This window comes from Colias philodice, chromosome 21, assembly GCF_061535455.1.
Source record: "Colias philodice isolate Cphi_HAF_F1 chromosome 21, ilColPhil1 Martin Lab GWU primary, whole genome shotgun sequence".
Taxonomy (NCBI): domain Eukaryota; kingdom Metazoa; phylum Arthropoda; class Insecta; order Lepidoptera; family Pieridae; genus Colias; species Colias philodice.
Window position 1 is genome coordinate 7,714,909 of NC_143106.1, and position 18,759 is coordinate 7,733,667.

Sequence of the window (18,759 nt, forward strand, 5' to 3'; positions counted from 1 at the left end):
TTGTTGTCTTTCATTCCTGCATTATTTCCTGATACTCAAATCATATTAGTCAATCATGAGGTACACTTTATCCCATACACAAAACGCAAGTCATAAGCTAAGGCCATACACTTACATCATATCGAATCATAGAGTAATCAAATTCCATCAAGAGTATTTACTGTTAAGTATAGTGTCATAATATTACTGGTAAAATTCTTAAGTGCGTCACACACGGTGAAGATACTATAATATCCTATCCTAATATTCGGTATCAGCGTTCTGACCATCATTTTTCTTTTTGTCATTGTTTACTAAGACCCCTGTAGTATCTTCACCGTGTGTGACGCGCTTTATTATTTCAATTTCGATCCTTACAAATATACGTCAAATTTTCCAATTTAACATCATTGCAAAATGTATCAATATTTTTGATAATTTCTTTATATTTATTTGTCCAGTTGTTAATTTAAAAAAAAATCTCAAAATACTATAAACCGATTGTAGCCACAGGCTAGTATCTAATCTGTGCCACAGGCCTGCATTTTGGTATGTGCATTGGCTGCTAGGCAGTTTTCAATACCTTGCCCACGCGCTGCGTAGATTTGTGCACATTCGTGTGGTTATGTATCTTAATTCATATTTAAAATGGCGCATTGCGATAAAATCACATTAGTGCGAGTAAAAACTCCTGGAGATCCATATCTCCAGGAGACCATTCTTCATATTATTAGACCATTCTTCATACATTCATTCCATTCTAATCAGTGAAAAAAGTATACATATTATTATGTACACAGTTACATGCTTTATAACTGCCTATTTTTATATATTATAGAGATTTCAGTGTGTATGAAAGAATCTCTTTAGAAAAAAGATTCGATTCTTGAATTTTAAATTAGTTCACTCTCGGAGTGTTTCTGTAATGGAAGTGGCATACATAAAATAAAACGAAAAAAATATTTACATCTATTCATTTATTCACAAAAACAGTGTATGGTTTTCATTGTAACATTGGGCATTAGTTTAAATTATTTTACAATTAACAATACAAGATGAAATCATTATTTTAGGTATAGTAGATTTAAGGGTATATTGATTTTCTGGACGGCTATTACGTTAACATTACCAAAAAAGAAGTTAAACATTTAATTTTCTACTAACTCTTTTATTTAGAAGACAGAAAAATAATCTCATTTTCACATACTCTCCAAGCATAATTTAACTGTATAATAAATACGTATATTAACTTTGGCATTTCAATTATTCTAATACTGATTTGTTTCAATGGGATGCATATAATGTTATATTCAATGAGTTCTGTAATGTTCATTTTTACTTAAACTAACTACAATATTAATAATCCCATTATAAGGGTGATTTTCCACCGATCATGTGCGATGATGTGTAGCGAGGAATGTGTTTGTAAAAATAAATAATATCCTAATACTATTATAAAGGCGAAAGTTTGTATGTATGGATGTTTGTTACTCTTTCACGCAAATACTACTGAACCGATTACAATGAAATTAAGCACACATATAGAGGGTAACTTGGATTAACACATAGGATAGGTTTTATCCCGGAAATCCCACGGGAACGGGTTTTTCTTTGAAAACGCGGGCGAAGCCGCGGGCGGAAAGCTAGTAGCTTAATATAATTCAAAGCTCGAAGCGTTTTGAATTTGAAGCGATACCTACTATTGGTTATACAAACACATTCCTCGCTACACATGCTCGTACATTATCAGTGGAAAAGCAACCAAAGACAACATACAATAATTAATCTAATAACAGATTCGACTAGAATTAATAAGACTAGATGTGGCTGAGCAAGCAAGAATCAATTTATTTACCTTACACTGAAATATCACTATTGTTTATAAGAAATGATGAATTTGAAAGTCATACTAATCGTGAAAAAAACGCCAAGACAAAATTAGTTACGCATACACACATTTGTTGGCGTTTTTGCAGCAAAGTTTACAATTTGGGTACATAATTTATTATATGACGAAATTTTACGTGGTTTTTACTTAGAGGTACTGTGTTTACTAATCATTTGTAGATTTTTAAGCGCGTCACACACGGTGAAGATGCTATAATATTTTCAGCATTTTCAGCATTTCAGGTATCAGCGTTCTGACCATCATTTTTCTTTTTGTCATTGCGTACTAAGACCCCTGCAGAACCGCCATCCTGTTACAATTGACCCGAAATTTTGTGGGCAGTATCTTAAGATAAAATATTATAGCATCTTCACCGTGTGTGACGCGCTTTATGCGCTAAATATTATCAACACGTTACAAAAGACAATATATATTGCAAACATTATTTGTGAGTAGTAGGCAAGAAATTATGGGAAATATTTCTTCAATATCCCTTTTTTACCAAAATAAATTGGAAGATTACATAAACAGTGTTAACATAATATAAAAATGCTTTTATTTATTTATTCTAAGTAAAACATCACACATTGAACATTTATGTTTAATGACACATTACATTTACCTACTTATACTAAATAACATTATTTACAATCTTATAATTATAATCGGGAAATTCTAATTATCTGGAAAGATACTAAAAAAGTAAAAACTAAGTATAAACTGCTAAAGCAATCCTAACTAAAGCAACTAACAAACAACTACATAACAGTATAATAATATTAGAAAATATAAATATTTAAGTTTCCTCAATTAAGTACATATAGTTCGTTAAAGTAGGAACTTTATCTTTTCGGGGTTTCTGATAGCATGTATAATAAGCAAATTTATTTAATTAAACACCTATACAACACTTATACAACAAAAACATATAAATAGCATTAGGCCTAAGAAATTTCCATTAGTCTATTTAAAATAATGTAAGTAACAAATAAAAATGAGTATTATTAAAAAAAAAACATAACTTTTTTGATAATTCAGGTACAAAAAAACAGTTATATTTTGACATTTGACGACACAAGTTTACGAGCCACTGCATAAAATTGTAAATTAAAATATAAAAATAAAATTTAATCGCATTGAGTCAAATAGTCAATAGCATTATGGAAAAAAATATGTTCATAGATAAGATCACTTGTTCTAAATATGAAAAGAAAACAATTCATAATTTTTTACTTTATCTACAAATATGAACTATTTTTTATCTATGAGCAACAATTTTTACTCTGTGCGATTGTGAGTTCTTTGATAGTCTATGACCATGTCCCGCACTCGATTTCTGACAGTTTCTAACGCCGCATACATGTTCGGCGTAAACGGATCGAAATCTTTGTATTTTTTTCTTCTTCTATAAATACCTTCTTTGTTGTACATCGCGCAATTCATGTCCTCCTAGAATTAAATATGAATAAATGTAGTATTATGTAATACTAGCTTTCCGCCCGCGGCTTCGCCCGCGTTTTCTAAGAAAATCCCGTTCCCGTAGGATTTCCGGGATAAAACCTATGTCCTATGTCCTTTCTTGGGTATCAAAATATCTCCATACCCATGCAAATTGGTTCAGTAGTTTAGGCGTGATTGAGTAACAGACAGACAGAGTTACTTTCGCATTTATAATATTAAGTATGGATTAATGTATGTGTTCGCAGGCATCAATTACACCGAGAAACAAGGCGTAGTTTATACAATATCAAACTACATTTTTACGACCATTTAAAATTTTTTTATTAGCGCGCATTAAAGTCATATTAAGTCATTTCAAATGTCTTAAATGATAAAATAAGCGTTTAATAATTTAAGAAAATATACCTCACCTCCGTAACAGTATGATTTAGAAAGTCCAAAATCCCCTGCATCGTCGGTCTGGTCCTGTCCACCAAAGTCTCATAGAACACAATATGAATGGGCCCAGGAAAGTCGTTCAACCAATGTTTGTGTGTACTTTCCCAAGATCTTAGCTCTACTGACACATATGTCGCCCAGTCTGAAAGATAAATTAAATTTGTTAAGGGCCGATTTTTCAATGCTTGGATAAAACTTATCCGTCCAATCAAGTATTACACGATAATATTAAAATGTCACGTAAACTATCAAATACGGGCAATTAGAGTACGTTTTTAAAATGGTAGTTTTATACATTATTCGACGAATAAGTTTTATCCAAGGATTGAAAAATCAGCCCTAAATCACACATATCATTATTTATCAAACAAAGACGCATCAGTCTATTTGCGATAAACTTAAAAACGACTGCACCGTTTTTATTTCGGCCATGGCCATTCCCGATTGAGACTAACCAACTGCGTAGACAATATATTATTGCAATGCGATTTGCGAATTGTAGGTGACCAAAGAATCAAATAAAACTAATAAACTATTTTTATTTTATTTATTTATTTATTTAATAATTAAATAAATAAATGAAGAGTTTGAGACATTGATATAACTTCTCGATTCTACAAAAAATAATAAAAATTGACTATAATTTTCTTACCAGATTTATGTTCCCTTGTTTTTCTTTTAAATGCAGACTTTGGGGCTGTGCCTATATGGCCTTTGTGGATTCTATTAAAATCAGCCTGAAATAAACAATATGGAATTTTGCTAAAATAAAAATAAACTTTGGCTTACAATCTATGGTAGTTTATGGTATTAATTTAGAGCTATTACGCACTGTCGACCGGTCGCCGGCGACTCAGTCTCTCGGCGACCAAAACAGAGAAACTAGGGGCAGGAAACCAAGCCGAGCGACAGTATTCAAAGTACATTCGTGCAGAATCCGGTCCCTACAAGAGTCGCTACGACAGTTGCTTGCAGTGCGAACGCTCCCATTTGAAGCCGTGCTTCTATTGGTCGCCGGCGACCGCCAGTCGCCTGTGCGTCGCCACAACGCGGCGAGTCGCCGAGTCGCCGGGACGACTGACGACCAAGTGCGCAAGCCCCTATTTAAACTATAGTAAGTCACAGTCGCCGGCGACTCAGTCGCCGGCGACTGGTCGACAGTGCGTAATAGCTCTTTATCTATATCTTAAAATTTATTTTTACATAAAATAATAAGCTTTCAAAATTTAACTTTTTTATGAAAACCCTGTTTATTACATTGATTATAATTATAATTTTTTAGATCACTTTATACAATTGCAATAAATACAATCTTATGAGTGCTATATTTTATTAAGTATCTAAATATTCTATAAAAAAAAAACACAAAAGCAAATGCAAGCAGGAATCATTAGGTATGTGGCTGTTGTGGCATAAAAAATAAAGCTATGGATAAGGAATGTTTATTTTATCAATCAATAAGGATTTGTTATAATAAATAAAAAATGAGTTTTCAAAAATAAAGTAGATCTAACCTTTTATAGGTATTTATTGTATGATTTATTTTCATGGTTAAACAATTATTATACTTGTTATAAGCTTGATGTACAGCGGGACAAACTGAAAATACAAACAAAATAAAAAGCCATTAGATATTATGACAAAAAGCAAAAAAAAATACAAATATATTAAATACATAATATGTTATACAAATACACAGCATACTGTAGTAGGTATTTTTAAGTTAATAAGTAACCAAATATTTCTTAAAAATTAATAAAATGATAAAATTTTATAATTAACATGCAAAACACAGGAACATTGTTTGTATAAGTTCTTGATAAAAATAACTAGATTTATGAAGACAAACAAAAAAAAATAACAAACATACAGCAGCTGAACATTTAGCCATAGAAAAAAAAAATACCATTTTCGAATAATATTTAATTCAAATTCAATTTATTTGTCACAATATGAATAATGAATATAAAAAATGTATGCTGAAGTTTGTTACCACTTATAAATTTTAATGATATTTCAAACACATAACAACAAATAAAACTCATTTTAATATTATTATTCATACCAATATGGCATCCCTAGGATTCCTTATGAGCAATACAGCGGCTTGAAACTTGTTATCAGACGGAGGGCCTTCATGAGTTTTAACAACCAATACTGAACCATTGGTCACATTCTCCGCTGGAAAGCCATGCACTCTCAAACCATAATCCATGTATATTGAACCTGTCATAATGCCTGTAATTATTAGAAATAACATGAATTTTAATGCACCAACTACTACACTACTAACTATACTTTTTTAATATATTATGACAGTATGAATAAAAAAATAAAACAGCCCTGCATATATTGAACTAGCTTCCGCCCACGACTTTGTACGTGCATCCCTGTTTTTCCCCATTCCCGCAAGAATTTCGGTAAATCCTTTCTTAGCGGATGCCTACGTCCTAACATCTACCTGCATGTCAAATTTCAGCCCGATACGTCCAGTGGTTTGGGCTGTGCGTTGATAGATCACTATATCAGTCACCTTTGAGTTTTATATCTTTTGAATTGAATAAGACTTATACTAATGCTTTAGCAAACCAAATTAAAAAGCTCACTTGATTTGAAGTAGCCTATTATTGGATAATTAAGTACTAGAGGTGCGCCCCGGCTTCGCCCGTAGTAAATATTTCGCAATAAAAGGTAGCCTATGTTCTTTCTCAGGGTCTAAAGATTGTCTGTGCCAAATTTCATCAAAATCGGTTGAGGGGTTTATGCGTGAAAACCATACATACATACATAATTACAAACCTTTTCTCTTTATAATATTAGTATAGATGTAGATTGGCTATTATAAAAATGTACCTACTCAATTATTTTCTAGCAATAATAAAAATGACAAACCTGTAGCTTGTTGCAAGAGATATCGCAGCCAAGTGTTACCGCTTCCAGGATAGGACACCAAAGCTACGACATTGTTAGATGGTGGAACACGAAACCTCAATTCTTTGCACCAGTTTACGTTTGGCTGCCTCAAAGAAAGGTGATTTGCGTAACTGCCTCCATAATGAGAATTTTTAGCAAAATACAATGGGCTCAACATAAAAAGAATTATGGAGAAATGCAATGTAGCCACGATAGCTGCTAATAAAAATATCCCCCTCCTACCCATTTCTGTTCACGATCCTACATTTTTGTTTTAAATCCTTGTTGTCTATTTCATTATCATAGGATTCAATGGAATTGTTATGACTCATTTACATTTAAAATTATACTGTATTTTGAAAAGCATCTCATTGTGCTATCGATGTTTTGATTTCAATAAAATTTACAATAGCGAAATGTCAATAATGTCAAAATATGACAGATTGGCTTATGCCAGAGCCCAGATGCGTTCCATTCAGTTCCATTCTACCTTATTCAAATAAACAATAGCTTGGAACAAGGCTTGGAATTAAAGGAATTAAACGATTAACGAATCCAAAAATCAAATATTAAATTGAGAGAACAATCCAATATAAAAATCGTAATCCAATATTAAAATCACAGAGCAGTCAAAACTGTTTGCTTTTACTGTTCTGTGATTAAAATGAAAGAAAATGTTTCGTTTAAAAAACTTAATTTTCACCATTTAAACCAACAATTTTTCAAAGATTCTAATATAACAAGTTAGCTAAATCTGCGATTGCAAATTTAATTGACTGAACAACATTCGTACACAATTTTCTTTTCTTTGATCAATCATTTATTTCGTCATTCACCGTCTAATACTCATCTAGGAAGATTGAAACAAAAATCAATAATTTACTTTTTAATATAAAATATAAACACAATTTTTATAAAAATTTATGTCTATGTCATTGTGATACATGAGTATAGCGTATTTTACGTAAAATGGTATGGCAATTCTCTACATTGCCCAAACAGATTTCAACATACATTTGTAAAGGTAAAACTTTTGCAGAACTAATTTGCTGCAGCACTTTTCTTGCTTGTAAAAGATCTCCTCGTAAGATATTGCACACAGCTGCCTTTGCCCATACTGCTACTCCAATAACGTCTCTCATTTGATCTGGCAACCCTGATACTAATTCATGTATCATGGTTGGCTGTAAATGTTCTATCGCTTCTACTGTTTTATCAAGAATAATTAAAGCTTCTGCTGCATAAATGTGTGCCCAAGTTTTATTACTCTTAGATGCATCTGCTTGACTTAAAAGTTCATTAGCACTAACTAACGCTGCCAAAGGGTCCTGGAGGTGTAAAAATATGTAACTCTGTAGAACTAATATGGAATTCTTCAATTCACACCTATGTTTCCAGTTTATTGGTGGACCAGGAGGTGCTTGTATCATTGGTACTGACACATCTACAGGAGGATCTTGATTAGGCAGTAATGTGATAGCATTTTTCAGGCATAGTGCTGCAAATTCTAATGACAGTGATGGTATCGCAAAGGATTCACCAGATGAAGAATATTTCTCCTTTTCCTTGGCAACAAGGACCTTTGTATGGGACCCACTGCCAAGTTTCTTAACAATGAACTTCTGAGCCTCATCACAACAACATTTTTTAATGCAGCACTCAGCTAATCGAACCCATACTAGTGGATTATTGGGGTAATGCCTCGCTGCTTCGACGAGACACTCAAAAGCTCCTTCAGTGTTCTTCGTAGCAAGTAATGCTAATCCTAGATTGTAAACATATATTGGTCTGTCCTTACACACAATCAATCTTTCACTGTCTTCACTCTCCATAGTTTTAAAGTGCTCTTTTAGAGCATTCTGAAAATACTTTGTAGCTATGTACGGTTTCTTGATTGATAAAAATATAACACCAAGGTTATTGTTTATTGCTGCCCATATATCTTCACCCTCATTTCTTACATCATAATTATATTGTAAAGATCTATAAAGTCCCAAAGTATTTGCAGCTTCATTGATATTACCGTTTATATACTGTTGCTGGGCTATGATGCAAACATTTTCTATAGAATCAGCCTTTAACTGTACCTTCTGGCCAAGGAATATTTGAGCTCTGCTTACCAAACGTTGATACAAATCACTCACCTCATTATTCGATTTTAAGCCCTCGCCATGTGTTTTTGCTATTTCTATAGTTTTATCGTAAGTACGCCTACATAGTGTACATTCCAATAAGAGCAATACTACTTGTTGTAGTAACTTTTTGTCCTTAACTACTTTTGAAGCTAACAGCTTTTCTAGTATTATAGCACTCTGATAATAGTAACGTGAGTGGTATAGAACCACTGCATAGTTATAAATCGCGAAAGGCGAAACTGTCTCTTTGACATCTTCGTCAGGGAAGGAAACGCCAGTACACTCTGCTAACGTTGATTTGAACTTAGCCACATTCTTCATATCACTAGCAGCTAGCTCCACTACTGCTTTGTTATGTTGTATACGTTTCAACAAAACACTGTTATTTCCAACAAGATTTTCTAATTCATTTAGGTGTTGTAGTGCGGATGTATAGTCCTTCTTCAGATAACATTGGTGAGCTAACACGGCTGGTTCATCTGAATTGTTTGCCATGGCGTTATAAAAGTAATAAAATAGCAAATAACGACTGAAAATAAATTATTTTATATTTTCAAAAATAAACGCGTAGAAGTATGAACTATGAATCAAATGTCAACGTCATATACACTATCAGTGGCTTTGACAGTTTTTCTTTTTTTGTGACAAAAAGTTATGTAGATATCGGTTGTTGCACCAATTGGTTCTTCTGACCACTGCTTGATCCGCAGTATAGTGCCACTTGGTCACATTCAACGGCAAGAACAGGCAGCATGCCGCCGTGTTTGGCATTTCAAATCAGCTGACTGGGATGAGTTGCGAACATTCTATGCGTCCTATCCATGGGGTCGAGTTTGCTTTTCATCCGATGATCCCAATACCTGTGCCGATTCCGTCGCCGAAGTGATCCTGCAGGGTATGGAGCTTTTTATCCCATCATCTGTGGTTCCTGTTGGTGGCAGAACAAAGCCCTGGTTTAATCGTTCCTGCATTAAGGCGTCACACTGCAAACAGGAGCGGTTTCAGGCTTGGTATCAGGCACAGGCGTTATCCGATCCTAGTGTCAAATCTTTAAAAAAAAAGTATAACTCGGCCTCCCGGGCTTACAAGAAAGAAATTGCCATGGCTAAGGCTAATTACATCAAGAGGCTTGGGCAGAGACTTGCCAGACTTCCGTCTGGAACACGTGCGTTTTGGTCACTATCTAAGGCCATACAAAACAACTTTAGTCGGTCATCTTTTCCACCCATGCGCAAAGGGGATAATGCTCTGGCTCATTCTGCAAAGGAAAAAGCGGATCTTTTGTGCTCTATTTTCGCAGCGAACTCGAATCTTGATGACAGAGGGACCATACCACCTTCCATCCCCAGTTGTAATACTACTATGTCCGAAATTCGGTTCACACAACGAGCTGTTAGGAAAGCACTCCTGTCCTTGGACACAGCTAAAGCGAGTGGGCTGGACGGCATTTCCCCTATTGTACTGAAAGCATGCGCTCCAGAGCTTACACCAATTTTGACGCGCTTATTTCGGCTCTCTTATTCTAAACGTATAGTCCCGCAGTCATGGAAAACAGCTTTGGTGCACCCGATCCCGAAAAAAGGTGATCGCACAGATCCAGCAAACTATAGGCCAATCGCGATAACCTCCCTTCTCTCCAAAATAATGGAAAGTATTATCAACTGCCAGCTCCTGGATTACTTAGAAAGAAACCAGTTATTAAGCGATCGCCAGTATGGTTTCCGTCGCGGACGTTCTGCTGGCGATCTTTTAGTCTATTTAACCCACAAATGGGCGGAAGCAGTGGAGAGTAAGGGAGAGGCGTTAGCCGTTAGTTTGGACGTCGCGAAAGCGTTTGATCGGGTTTGGCACAAGGCACTTATTTCCAAACTTCCATCATATGGACTACCTGGGGGACTGTGCGAATGGGTCGCTAGCTTTCTCGCCGACAGGAGCATCAAAGTCGCTATCGACGGTTCATGCTCCGCACTCCTGCCGATAAATGCTGGCGTCCCTCAAGGCTGCGTGCTATCTCCTACCCTGTTCCTCCTCCATATCAATGATATGTTGCAAATCAGCAACATACATTGCTATGCGGATGACAGCACAGGAGATACTAGCTATTCCGGCCATGCAAGATCCCCCAAGGAACACCTAGATGAGTGCCGAATGAGACTTGTATCTTCCATTGAGACCTCTTTAGAACAGGTCTCTGAATGGGGCAGACTAAATTTAGTCGAATTCAACCCCAAAAAAACTCAAGTCTGCGCGTTTTCAGCGAAAAAGACACCGTTTGACATTGCACCTCACTTTCAGAGCACTCCCCTCAACATCTCACCCAGCATTGGAATCCTTGGCGTTGATATTTCGAGTGACGTACAATTCCGCGGTCATTTGGAAGAAAAGGCAAAACTGGCCTCTAAAAAGTTGGGTGTCATCAATAGATCGAGACGGTACTTCGAGCCTAAACACCTGCTTTTATTGTATAAGGCCCAGGTTCGTCCTCACTTGGAGTACTGTTCTCATCTATGGGCTGGCGCCCCGCAGTGCCAACTTCTCCCACTTGACCGCATTCAACGTCGAGCGACTCGAATTATCGACGACCATAGGTTAACTGATAAGCTCGACCCTCTCTCTCTAAGAAGGGACTTGGGGTCCCTCTGTATCTTCTATCGTTTTTATAATGGGGAGTGTTCTGAAGAGCTATTCGATCTTATTCCTGCCGCTCAATTCCACCATCGCACAACCCGCCACAAAAATCTCTACCATCCTCACCATCTAGATGGCTGGCGGAGCACCACAGTGCGTTTTACTCGCAATTTTCTTCCACGCACCTGTAAACTCTGGAATAGTCTGCCACCTGCTGTGTTCCCTGCGAATTATAATCTGGGAAATTTTAAGTTAAAAACGTATCGTTTTTTGAAAGGCCAAGGGCAATAAATTCACCTATTTAATTCCGTCTTCCCCCCTATCCTATTCTGGTAGGCAACAACCATAACCCCTGTTATGGTCTATGGGCGACGCAACCTGCTTACCATCAGGCGGTGCGTCCGCTCGTTTGCCTCCCTATAACATAAAAAAAAAAAAAAAAAAAAAAAAAAAAAAAAAAAAGATACCTGTTATTTTGCTCCTTAGCTTCTTAGATATACGAAAGAAATTTATATATTATAGGACCAGGGATTTGCCTGATGATTTTTAAAATTGATATATGTTTCAAGTTTCCCCACTTTAATCGATGTTTTTAAGCAGTTCACATCTATAAAGATAAAACAATAATTAAATTAATGGGCAATGTCTATTCAAGACATTGCCTATTAAAATGATCTAATAGAGGGGAGGATAAAATACTTTTAAATTTATGTTAAATATTTATTACAACTCTAACTATCATCATCATAAATACAAAACCCAATACAATGAATACTGAATAATAACTGAATACATAGTAATCTGAGGGCAATTATTTTTAATTCCAACCGCCTCATTGGTATAATGGTTGACGTGTGAGTTTAGAACTGAACCGGTTCGATTCCTGGAGGGGCGAAGAAAAAAAAATGTCTTGGTCTGGCAGGATACAGAGGGCTGAACACCTACTTGTCCCTAAAGAAAATCAACCACTGATGAGATTTATGGACAATGCATTCTGCCTGTTAGCCCACTAGGGCAAACGAGAATTTGTTTTTTATTCTATATCTTGTTCGAATTTTGAATGCCTCAATAAAAGATTTATTTTATCAAGTTATAAAACATTGTAATAAAGGAAAAAAATCTGTCAAGAAATCTAAATTCTTTTTTTTATATGTATTTAAAAAAAATCAATTTATATTTCAAAATATACACATAGGTAGTTTATGCATGCCCCATTTCTGAAATGAAATACCTAATCAATTTATAACTTAGATATATTTAATTCTATAAATCTGGATGGAAGTTATTCTTGAATTTCTTATTTGATCGTTCAGCTGGCCTGATACATAAATGTTTTCCAAAAAGAGTAATTTTCACATTCTTTATGTACATAGCAAATACACTTTCCTTTTTAGGTATGGTTGTTACAACATCATCTTTGGAGACAATTTTTAAAGTATTCTTTGTATCCATAATACATATACCCTTTTTACCAACATAACTAGGGCATTTTGAACGCACCACCTCTAGCAAGCTGCCGTGAAAATCTGCCTTATAGAGAATCTGTGTAAATATATCCCATCTCTTACTCATTGGATCAGGAACTGATTTATCCAAATCTAGCATTTCAGAAATATAATCTATCCATATTGCGTTGATTGCCTCTACATCCTTATATTTGACACTATTACGTGGTATAGAATAAAAACCTAATTTCCTTTTTTCGTTGCGTGATAGCAGATTATTTCGGCGTTTCTTTACTTTCTGCTTTTGAACTTTACTTTTAGATTTTCCTAATACAAAATCTTTTTTTAGCTCACTTCTAATATTGGCTACGTCTGATCGTGGTACATTTGATTCTAAAAAATTAACAACACTGCGAAATGCTTCGCTGTTGACCTCTTCGTCCATTTCTTCTGGTATTTGGTTCTTTTACAAACTTGTTTGAATTTGAAACTTTTATTAAGTATTTGCACGTGTAGTCTGTACTACAACTTTTTTGGAAAATGTTCTGTAATTATTATATAAATTGTTAATTATGACCTCTCGTTAGAGAGTAGTATACAAAGAGAATATAATCACAACGTTTTGTAGTATATTCTTTGAATATGACATTGGACACATAATATAGCACACGTGAGTTTTGACAAATGACAATTGACAGCTGATATTAGCGACACAGTTCTTTAATCTCAGAGCAATAAACCTATTATTCCTCTGAGTCTTTAATATATTTTGCTCTGTGATTCAGTGGTGATTCAAGTTTCAACCATGTTTAAAAGTAGGAACCATTTAGGTATGTACAGTAAAAGTTAAAAATAGCTAAAATAGGCATACCGCCTGTCTGTCTTTTCTTCATTCCTTAACTACTTAGGCCTGGGTCCTGGGAACCTAGCCAATATCCACGAAAACCTAAATTTTCGTTATTTAGGTTTATGAACGGAACCCGATTCAAATTTTAGATATGGCAATGGCTCTGAAGTTTGTATGACAGAACCACGACCGACCGCAAATTTAAATTTGCTTGTTTACAAAATAATTCAATGATTATTAAAGGTTATTTGGTCTTATCAATATTCATTTGAATAAGTATTGTATTTGCACTTATAAATTTGTCAAGTCAAGTTATCTTGAAACTATATAAGAACCCTTTTCAATAATACGATAAGTATTTAATTGTTCGTTTTCTATCAAGTACTAACTTTTTTTTAATTACTGTACATATTGTATAGTTATTGTTAAATATGGCTTTAAAAGCTCCAATTGTTAAATTAAACAATGGCCTAGAAATGCCTATTGTCGGACTTGGAACCTATGCGGTAAATATTTACTTTTATAAATCTTCGAGCTGATAGGTATACCTATTTTAAAAATAATTTAACCTACTTAAAATTTATTACTTTATAAGTTTGTATATCTATTTTTCATTTATAAATATAATCAACCTTTCTCTATGATTACATACATCATAAAAATTATGAATTACAATTTAAAAAATTATAAATTCTCTGAGAACTCACAAATTAAAAATTACTATACAATCATAACTGTGGCTATAACACATATACACTAACCCAAACCCTACTTTATCAAACTTTTCTCTCAATTTAATTAAGACTTTTTTATTCAATATTAAATTTACAACTTCATCAATTTAAATGTCATTTAAAGGTCATATTAGATTAGATCCAATAAATTGCAACATTTATATGTGTATAGTTTTGAATTGTGTTAATTAAAATAATATTATGCATATAACTTCAAGAGTAGTCTTTGCAAAAACTACGCAAGGACCACATGGGAGAAAAAAATATTAATTTTCTGTATATTTCATCAAAATAAATATGCATTTAAAGCTTTGATAAACCAAAGAATTAGTCCACAATTTGAACCCAAATCACCTTTTCTTTGTGTATCATCTGATTCATTATTTTTAGGAATATTAATAAAGTTTAATTAAAAAAATGGGGAATATATTATGTACTTGAAAAAATAGAATGCAATGACCAAAAATCACTTTCTTTCATGTATTACATCAAAAATTATGAAATAAAAATCACACTACTTCTACAGAGAGTACTAATTTAAAATACTATAGCTAAATATAAATAATAAAATTAACTTGTAGCGAAAAGCAGAACCTGGTCAATACCAACAAGCTGTTGAATGGGGTATAGATGCAGGCTACAGGCATATAGATACAGCTAGCTGTTACAAGAATGAAGAGGAAGTCGGGCAAGGGATTAACAACAAAATAAAGGAGGGAATTGTATCTCGGGATCAACTGTTTGTGACTACCAAGGTATGAGTTAATCATAATGTGTAATTATGTAGTTTGAACTAGATGATGTTATCAATATACCAAGCATGAATATGCTAAGTAACCTGTATATTATCATATTACAATTAAAATTAAATTAAGAAATTTAGATATTGCAAAAAAAAAACTCAAAAAATATTGTAAAAAAATTGTTTGAATAACAGAAAATTTAAAAAATTCAATAAATTCAAAAGTTTATCTTGTTAGCTATAATTTTTATTCTTATTTTACATCGATTAATCTTGATCTACTTCTATCAGTAATGAGACAATAAAATTGTTTTGTTTCAGCTATGGAATGATTGTCATGCAGAAAAAGATGTAGTTCCTGCACTAAAAGAATCCCTGCAAAGGTTAAAATTGGACTATGTTGATTTGTATCTTATACATTGGCCTGTGTCTATTGATGTGAGTTATAATGAATTCACCAAAAAATTAAGGTCATGTTTTATAGAAAAATTCCATGATGTAGCAAAAAAAAAAAGATTTTTTTTCCTATTTTTTAATACATAATTAAAATTAATTTTTCTTTACATAATAAGTAGCTGCTCTCCCCAGTCCCCAGCTTCATGCGGGTAGACGTTTATACAAAAAAATCAAAGAGCTTTAACTGGTATAATCATAATTGAAGCAGAGACAAATTCTACAAACCAAAAATAACTTAAATCCATTCAACCATTCTTGAATCAGGAGTTTTAAAACTAATTTCTTTTATAGATTCTTTAAATAAAAACGTATTTTCAGCCTAAAGGTGACGACCAAGAAATAGATTATATAGAAACATGGCGAGGTATGGAAGAAGCTTTAAGCCTGGGCCTCACTAAATCCATTGGAGTGTCCAATTTCAACGAGGAACAGCTTCAGAGGATATTAAATAGTTCTAAAGTTAAGCCTGTCGTGAATCAAGTGGAGGTAAATAATTATTACTATTATTTTTAGTCTGTATTGTTCCAAGGCCTATAATTAATGTTGAGATTACGAGCCAATTAGGTTAGGGAGTTGGAAATAAATTAAAATCATAAAATTTTTTCTATAGGATTTGGGGTATAAACCATCACAGTAGCCTATTGTATTGAAATAAATTAAATAATATGTATTATTAGTCTTCTATCCTCCTTTTTCATTCTGGTGATGAGGCAAATGCATTTCATACTTGTTGTTTGTGCTTATTTTTTTAACAAAAATGGAAAATTACCTGTTTCTAACAAAGAAAATTAAACCTTAAAATTAAAATTAAAGTTAAAAGTCTGCTTTAACTTTTTCTTCATTTTAATTTATTGAAAGCAGTTTATTTAAAAAAAAAATGATAAAGAAATGTATATGTATAATGTGACATTCAAATTAAAGTGCCATATAATTACTAATTTACTGATAAAAATAATTTGAATATTCACAGGAAATTGTAAAATTACACATTATGACGTAAATTAATTATTATTTCGATTTAATTTAATGAAAAATGTGTAACATTATTACCATTTAAATTGCATTTTGCAATAAAACAAATTTGATTTCTCTGTTGCTGTCATATATCCCTATGTGCCTATGTATGCTTAAATCTTATAAACTACTCAACGGATTTTGATGCGGTTTTTTTAATAATAGATACCTAGTGATTCTCAAAGAAGGTTTTAGTATAAACATTCGAATTCGAGGATCGCTAGTTTCAGATAAAATAAACACTATACAAACAATTAGTTTTAACAAACCAATTAAGTATAATAAAATAAAAATATTTTATCATTGATTTTTTGCCAAATATATATATAAATCACACTTCCCTATGTTCATAGTAAATATCATGATATTTCTTTTGTAATACTCTATACTTTTAATTTAAAAAAAAAATTACAGATAAACCCAACTCTAACACAACACAAGTTGGTTGATTTTTGCAAGAAGCATTCTATACAACCGGTAGCCTATACTCCCCTAGGCCTTATATCAGACGCTCGACCAGAATTCGCGGGCAAGGATGTGATCAAATCTGACCCTAAACTTGGTGCCTTAGCTGACAAGTATGGAAAAACTAGAGCGCAAATCGCTTTGAAATATTTGGTAAGTTCACAAGCTAAGCTATAAGAATTAGCTTATAAGAAAATTCTTAATTTGAAATTCAAGTTTTATTTTATTTATTTATATTACATAGATGTGAGAATTGATACTGAATGTATGTATTTTTGTACCCACTCGCACGAAAACTACTAAAAGGGTGTGTAAAAATAAATTTAATACAAGTAGTCTGTATTAATACATAGACAATGGACATACTTTTTATTCCGCTTTTATGCGAGTGAAACCGCGAGAGCGGCTAGTATTATAAAAAATTACAAACATGCTACAAATAACTTACAAGTAATTAATTTATTTTGTTATCATTGAACATGTTTATCATTAATGACTGTATTATAATTAATATTGAATTTGCATAGACTTTCTTTTTATATTGTTTTTGCATAATAATTGATTTCAATATAAATTCAGTTCACATAAATAAATGGTCTAAATCCTAGGACAAAATATGTAAGTATATTATTCTCTTAATATTAATTTTATTTTCAGATACAACGAGGCATTGCAGTTCTACCAAAGTCGTTCACAAAATCTCGAATCATAGACAATTTGAACATTTTCGACTTTGCACTAAACGAACAAGAGATGGCGCTAGTTGACAGTTTTAATATTGACCATAGATGCGTTCCCGGGATCTCTTTCGCTAAATATAAGAATTATGCGTTTTAAATATAATTTTGTTTGTGAGTAAAATAGTTAGGAACAAAAACACCATAATGTTACGTTAGTAAATGTTACTTAAGATTGTTTGAATTATAGGTGAACGTGAAACAAATGTAAGATTTAATTTTTCAAATCCAAAAAGGTGTTTTTCTTTTTCTATGATAAGATTTAAAAATCAGAGAAACATAATGACTAGGTAGGTATATCTATAATGGTCGCGGAAGAATTCTAACAAATACCCACGGCCCCATCATTAAAGCGGCTCGACGGAACACAGTGGGGTTTTAGTCGGTAAGAATCCGACATAACCCACGGCTCCTTCCCCGGGGGCCGTGTGTATCTTTGGAAGATTTCCTCACTATTAAAAAAAAGGTATATCTATAATGTCTATAATGGATATATCCTGTGCTTATGTTGGATTGATTTTATTGTTATTATAGCTACGTTTATTGCCTTGGTCACTGCGTGTAACATAGTTATTGGTATAATGTGATAGTTTTATAGTTCTATATCAATTGTTGTGTATATTTTTATATATCTATGTATTGGTGTTTGACTGTTTTATTAAATGAATTGTTTTCAAATTGTTGTATTTACTTCCATTCAATTTTAAGAACCTTACCTTGTTTTTCCCGTTTAAAGTTCTACAGTGCAAACAGTATCATTTTGAATTTATTATGCTCAAAATATGCTATAAGTACCTACTTAGGAGTTAGGTACCTTAAATATGGGTTAAAGATATCATAATTATTCTGAATATAACAAAACTATCGAATCGCAATG

General features: G+C 33.1%; 4 protein-coding genes across 4 annotated transcripts; 1 reads left to right on the forward strand and 3 right to left on the reverse strand.

Annotated features, from left to right (window-relative positions):
• Window positions 1-2,264: 2,264 nt before the first annotated feature.
• On the reverse strand, window positions 2,265-7,094 carry LOC149479060 (WSCD family member AAEL009094). The gene is made up of 5 exons (XM_089708945.1): window positions 6,659-7,094; window positions 5,832-6,004; window positions 4,419-4,503; window positions 3,739-3,908; window positions 2,265-3,316 (listed from the first exon to the last, which is right to left on the reverse strand). The coding sequence occupies exons 1-5, from the start codon at window positions 6,924-6,926 to the stop codon at window positions 3,146-3,148; spliced, it is 867 nt and encodes a 288-aa protein (XP_089565071.1). The 5' UTR covers window positions 6,927-7,094; the 3' UTR covers window positions 2,265-3,145.
• Window positions 7,095-7,550: 456 nt separating this feature from the next.
• On the reverse strand, window positions 7,551-9,424 carry Not10 (CCR4-NOT transcription complex subunit 10). Its single transcript, XM_089709134.1, has one exon. The coding sequence runs from the start codon at window positions 9,307-9,309 to the stop codon at window positions 7,612-7,614; it is 1,698 nt and encodes a 565-aa protein (XP_089565260.1). The 5' UTR covers window positions 9,310-9,424; the 3' UTR covers window positions 7,551-7,611.
• A 3,253-nt stretch (window positions 9,425-12,677) lies between these two features.
• On the reverse strand, window positions 12,678-13,569 carry Pop4 (ribonuclease P/MRP subunit POP4). Its single transcript, XM_089708554.1, has 2 exons — window positions 13,535-13,569; window positions 12,678-13,464 (listed from the first exon to the last, which is right to left on the reverse strand). Exon 2 carries the CDS (start codon window positions 13,330-13,332, stop codon window positions 12,706-12,708), a length of 627 nt encoding a protein of 208 aa, XP_089564680.1. The 5' UTR covers window positions 13,333-13,464; window positions 13,535-13,569; the 3' UTR covers window positions 12,678-12,705.
• A 417-nt stretch (window positions 13,570-13,986) lies between these two features.
• On the forward strand, window positions 13,987-18,548 carry LOC149479063 (aldo-keto reductase AKR2E4-like). Its single transcript, XM_089708521.1, has 6 exons — window positions 13,987-14,240; window positions 15,050-15,223; window positions 15,532-15,648; window positions 15,985-16,152; window positions 17,095-17,298; window positions 17,803-18,548. The coding sequence occupies exons 1-6, from the start codon at window positions 14,166-14,168 to the stop codon at window positions 17,980-17,982; spliced, it is 918 nt and encodes a 305-aa protein (XP_089564647.1). The 5' UTR covers window positions 13,987-14,165; the 3' UTR covers window positions 17,983-18,548.
• The last annotated feature ends 211 nt before the right edge of the window (window positions 18,549-18,759 follow it).